General features: G+C 53.0%; 1 protein-coding gene across 1 annotated transcript in view; it reads left to right on the top strand.

Moving 5' to 3' along the window:
* Positions 1 to 857: 857 nt before the first annotated feature.
* Positions 858 to 6,000, top strand: part of STAG3 (STAG3 cohesin complex component) — a gene marked incomplete at both ends in the record, with an annotated part of 44,510 nt that continues 39,367 nt past the window's right edge. Inside the window, 5 exons of the mRNA XM_083358212.1 lie at positions 858 to 1,205; positions 1,325 to 1,421; positions 1,517 to 1,593; positions 1,746 to 1,950; positions 2,042 to 2,193. Of these exons, the coding sequence (XP_083214338.1) occupies positions 858 to 1,205; positions 1,325 to 1,421; positions 1,517 to 1,593; positions 1,746 to 1,950; positions 2,042 to 2,193 (879 nt within the window). The remainder of the gene's footprint in view (positions 1,206 to 1,324; positions 1,422 to 1,516; positions 1,594 to 1,745; positions 1,951 to 2,041; positions 2,194 to 6,000) is intronic.

Here is a 6,000-nt window from a genome sequence, read left to right as displayed (position 1 = left end):
AGAGGCCTTTTCATTTTCACTTTTGAATGGGAAATAATTTAGCATAATATAAACTTAATAATATAAACTTTACGCACGATTGACTTGCGAGGCCGGTGCGTTGTGCAATTAGCTCACAGGGTGTAATAAGATGGAGGGTTTGTGTCTCTGTGAGGTGGGGCTGGGGGCACGAAGGGAGGCTCTGCCAATCTCCACGTACCCGTGGTTGTGCTTTCATTCACAAGGCCAGAAACAGGCGCCTTCAGTCGAAGAGCCGAAGCAGCTCCTGGGACGAGAAGCCGGCTCTGCTCGAGAGGAGAATAAACGGTGTGTGTGTGGGGGGGGAGAAACTCCGCAGGAAGAGCCCCTCGGACGGCCCGGGGCCCTCGGTCTCTCCCACCCCCCACAGGGCCCGCCGGAGGGCGGCTGCCGGCCACTCCGGGGGAAGCCGCTTCAGCGATGGATCGGCCGGGCCCTCTTTGGGTCTCCGGCCCGGCAGAGTCTGCCCAAGGCGGCCACCCGACCCCCAGGCTCCTCGGGCCGGGGAGCTTTCAGGGCCGCCCCCTTCGCCCCTTCTGCGGAACGACGTCGGCCCGCGGAGACCCGCAGGGAGGGGGGGGTCTGCCAGGGTCCCCCCCCTTGCCCGCCCCTCCCCCCCAGCGGCCGCTTCCTTCGCGGCGCCGCTTTGGCTCCTTTCCAGACGCGGCGGGGGGTGGGGCAAAGCGGGAAGAGCTCCCTCCGCCCCAGGCGGCGCATGCGCAGGCCGGGAGGTCCCCCGCGTGCAGGGCAGGTGGCGGCGGCGGCGGCCTGGCAGTCACGTGACGAGGCCGGCGGCTCCGCGCGCTCCCCTCAGGCTGCTCCCGCCGTCCCCGCCGTCGATGGCGCTCAGGCGCCGGCCCGGCCCGCCTCGCCCTCCGCCCGCCGCCTCGCCGTCCTCCTCTTCCTCCGCCGGGAGCGCGGCGGCGTCGGGCGAGCCGGGGCGCGGCGCGGGCTGGGACTCGGGCAGCGACGTCGAGACGGAGGCGACGGTCGGACGGCGCGCCAAGCGGCCGGCCCGGCGCCGCGGCTCCCCGGTAGGCGGGCGAGGACGACGCGGGGTGGCTGACGGCGGCTCTGCCTCCCGCCCGGCGCAGGTGCCGAAGCGGGCGAGGCCGCGGGCGTCGGGCCAGGCCGGATCCGCCGGCGGCCTCTTCGAGGCGGTGAAGGCCGGCAGGAGCGCCCTGGAGGTGAGACCCGGCGGGCGCCGGCCGCGCTCCCCTCCCCCCGCCCTCGGTGGGGGGGAGGGGCGGGGGGGCCTTTCCCGCCTCGAGCCCCGCCTCTTCTCCCCTCCCCTCCCCCCCCGCAGCCCCTGGTGGACGAGTGGCTGGAGGGCTACCAGCGGGACCGGCCCGGGGGCTTCGCGGAGCTGCTGAACTTCGTGGTGGGCGCCTGCGGCTGCCGAGGTGAGTGCGGGGGGGGGAGCCGGGGCGGGGGGAGCTGGGGCGGGTGGATCGTCCTCCTCTTCCTCCCCCCCGCCGCCTTTCTCTGGGCCCAGCAGGAGTCGTGACTGTGGAGATGCTCCGCGGCCTGCAGAACTCGGAGATCATCAAAGGCCTGACCGAATCCTTCGCGGAGGTGAGAGGGGAGGGGGCGTGGGGAGGGTTGGGAGGCTCCCCGTGGAGGGAGCCGGTGGCAGACACACACACACACACACACAGAGGGAGAGAGGGGGGGGGACCGTTGATTCTAATGGATCTTTCTCTGCACACCCCACCCCCCAATGCCAGGATTCAGCCGAGTACCCATTGCTGCTGAATACTCCCACGTGGCGGCGTTTCCGTACAGGATTCTGTGAGTTCATAGCGGTGCTTGTGCGCCGTGCCCAGCATAACGTCGTTTATGATGAATACTTGATGGATGGTCTCATTGCCTTCCTGACCGGCATGTCCGATTCTCAAGTGCGTGCCTTCCGTCACACCAGCACCCTGGCAGGTAGGGCAGTAATTGGGGCAAAAGAGAGGCCCTTGTGGCTTTCCTGGTGCTTGGGATTCTCCGTGCTGTGTGGTCCTTTCTTCCCTTCCAGCTATGAAGCTAATGACGGCCTTGGTGCACGTGGCGTTGAGTGTAAGCATGCAGAAAGACAACGCTCAGCGACAATATGAGACTGAGCGGGCCAAGGGACTGGGCTGCTGGGCCTCAGGGAAGCTGGAAGGGCTGCTGGAGAAACATAAGGAGGTGAGTATCTGACAGGGAGCCTGATAAAGACAACTTTTAGCTGTACTTTGTTCATTCGCAGAATCATAAAGTTAAGGGTATCTCAAAGACCATCCAGTCTAACCCCTTTTTCAGCACAGCATCCACTACTGTATCATTCCTGATAAACATATAACGGTGCCTATATTTTTATGATCTTTGGCAAAGGAAAAGAACTGCCTTGTGGTCTGTTCCACTCGCTTACATTTTGTATAGTCAGATAGTTGTTGCAACATTTAATTTCGAACTTGCAATTTTTAATTCACTGGTTTTAGTCCCACCCTCTCAGGAAAAACTGTGTGTGCACTTCCTCTTTTGAGTGTCAATTTTTGAGTTATTTGAAGACTGCTCTTATTTTCTTTTATGCAAGCTAAAATGCCAGTTAAAGGACTTGTTTGGCTACATCTTGTTGCTTAGCCTCCAAGACCCCTGTGGTCATTAATCCCTAATTTGTGCAGGATACCAAATAGTTTCAGAGAGATGACTATCCAGCCTCTCATTGCTATATGTGGCCACCTGTTCCAGTGGCCAATGCCTCTTACCCTGAGGAACTACCTTCTGATGAACTTTTTCTTCATAGTACTAACACATTGGTCCTGGTCCTGCCTTCCAGGGCAGTAAAGAACATGTCGGTTCTGTCATCTCTCTGAAACTTTTCAGGTGTTTGAAAACTGGTGTCAAGTGGCTCCCTTCAATAGGTTACGCATACCCTCAAAAGACTTGGCTCCTGCTTCATTCACAATCTTGGTCACTACTTTTTTGAACATTGGTGCCCAAAACTGGACATAGACCTCCAAACAGGGTGTGGCCATCGGGACAAGATAGAGTAGAACAGTTCTTTCCATTGTTTTAAGTTTTGTGTACCTTTTAACCTGCCCTGAGGTGGATTTACCTGTTTAGAAGTTACATCACACTGCCATCTCACGTTCGATGTGCGGTAGACAAGGACGCTAATTCCCTTTCCCGTGTCCTCCTACTGCCAAGCCAGTTTTTCCCCCCCATTTAATAACTACACCTCCATTTTCCCTACTTAGATGCAGAATATTTCTCCCTGCTCAGGGCTGTCGCTCAAGTCTGTGGAGGTTTTTTCTTCTTCAGTCTTCCATCTAAAATATTTCCCAGCTTAATGTTGGCTACAGACTCCATAAATAACTTCACCAAGTTATTAATAATTAGTATTCAAACCACAGAGCCAAGGATAGAGGTTCTCCAAAGATGCTCTCCTTCGTGCATTAAGGGGACATTAAGAAGATAAGAGTTCACAAAAAGACCAAAAACACCTCACCAATTATCAGCATCCAGATGAGCAGAGATTGAGGAGCAGTGGCGGATAAAAAATAGTGGATCTAACCTTCCACCCTTTTGTGGATGGCCAAAACACACAAACTGGACATAGCTCACTATTCAATTGTATCATTAATGGGGACCTCAACTAAAAATATCGCAGAAGAATTAACAAAAAAAATGTTGGGCATTTCACAGGGAAGCGAATAGTCTTATAAGCTTCCTACTCGATGTCTCCAAAGAATCAAAGATGTGACAACAGGTGAGGATGAAGTCATAGTCTCATTTGATGCCAGGGCCCTTTTCGCATCCATCGGCCCACAATTAGCCAAGGGATCCCATGAAAGTTCTTCTCCAGAGCACCCCAACCCAACCAAATGCACCAAGGTGGAAATGCCCAGAATCATGAATCTTACCAACCTCTGCTCAGCCACCTGTGTTCAAGTCGATGAATAAATAGATCAACGAGTAAAAGGAACTCCTGTGGGATCACCACTTTCAGGACTCATAACGGAGACTGTAATGCAACATCTGGAATCGATAGCACTCCCACATTTACAACCCAGAGTGTGGATCTGGTATGTAGAGGACACCTTTGTCATAATAAAAAGAGAACATACATAAAACCATCAACGTCGTCTTCAAAGGAATAAAATTCACAAGAGAAGAAAACCGAAACCTGCTCCTGTTCCTGGATATCCTCCTCAGCGGAGACAGCGATGGCAAACTAGGAACACAAGTTTATCGCAAAACCACCCACACCGACCGAGTATTCCATTACCAAAGCAACAACCCAACTGCCCACAAGAGAAGCTGTGTCAGCACTAGAGTCCTTGACTTATGACTGTAATTGAGCACAAAATTTCCATTGCTAAGCAATATAGTTGTTGAGTTTTACCCCTCTCTTGCCACAGTTGTTAAGTTAGTAACATGGTTGTTAAGTGAATCTGGCTTCCCCGTTGACTTTGCTTATCAGAAGGCTGCAAAAGGATCATGGCCGTCATAAATACACACCAGTTGCAAACTCTCCAAATTTTGATCATGTGACCATGTGTGAAAAGACGGTCAAAAGTCACTTTCTTCACTGCTGTTGTAAAGTCAGGGACTACCTGTATTTGGATGAGCACAAACACATTGTAGCAAACCTGAACATCAGGAAAAACATCAGCTATACAACACCTTCCAACAAAATGGATATCCAAGCAAGTTCATCAGAAAGTGCCTGACCACACAACCCAGTGTAGCACAACCGGCACAAGCTGTCAAAAGGACATGCGTTGAGGGGATGTGAAGAAGATAAAAAGTTCATCTTACCAAGATCCCCTCACCAGCATCCAGATGAGCAGAGATTAACACCAACATTAACATTAGATCAAAAAACCAAGAAGCAAACAATACCCTAGCCAAGCTAACGGTAGATACCCCAGCCAAGAAGCCACCGGGATCACCTCCCCCCTCCGACAGAGCGAGCCACCAGAATGTAAAAGAAGCGCAGCAAACCTTACTCCTTGCTAGCACTGATGATGTAGTGAAATGTCTGCAAGAAAAGCAAGCTTGGCATGGAGGACCTCCCACTTCAACTGTGAGCTACGAATATTCACCATTCATCATGCACAATTTGTGAGAGCCCCTGCTGACTGCTGTTAATTGCAGCATGGCCCTTCAAGCTTTTCATCACCTGTTTTGAGGGCTTCACCAAGAAGAGTCATTGTGATGACAGCATCTGTAGCCTCCTGGCTTCTCCTCCCTGTTTTGGTTTCATAAAACTTTGGGCCAATTCATGGAAATCATGAGAATCAGTCCTAGTCTTGGTAGCAGCGGGACTGCCTCTGAAAGCCATCTGCCGGGAGATAAGTGGGCTGCCTTGTGTAGTTGGTTGGTCACTCTGAGAACAGACTGCCGGACCAGGCGGTCCAGGGTTCCAATCCCGAAGGTTCTGCTCCGATCTGAAACCTCACTGGACCTTTGGGAGTTCTTGATCATATTACTGAGAATAGTTTTGCCATCACTGCTGGTTCCTTCTGTGCATTGGGAGGCAACCCACCTCGTCCTGGAGCATGAATTGAGTGGAATTAATTAAGGCACTGGTCTATCTTGAAAATCAGGAGGAGTCAGGTAGCACATTTTCAAGTTAACAAATTTAACTATGGGTAGTCCTGAGGGGTAGGACCTTTCGCTTAATGGCTGTTTGAAATTACGACTGACCTCTCAAAAGACTACATATGACCCTGTATTGAAGTTATGGCCTTGGCTGCGCTCCTGCGGTCATTTGTCTTTACGACCAATCACAAGGATGCTGCAGCCTCCCCACCCCCGCTCCAGGCTTGTGGGGTTTTGGCTACTCCCCACGTAGCTGTCACCCATCACACATCTTTTGAAGATTCCAGGACCTCATCTTGCAAAGGAAGGGGAGCCGGTGTGGGCATGCCAAAATATCAGCTGTGGGATAAGCTGCTCCATTTTTTTTCTGTCCTGATGCAGTCTGCATATTGCTGCAGAACAGTA

Source organism: Vipera ursinii (genome assembly GCF_947247035.1).
Source record: "Vipera ursinii genome assembly, chromosome: 3".
Taxonomy (NCBI): domain Eukaryota; kingdom Metazoa; phylum Chordata; class Lepidosauria; order Squamata; family Viperidae; genus Vipera; species Vipera ursinii.
This window is presented reverse-complemented; position numbering and strand designations above follow the sequence as displayed.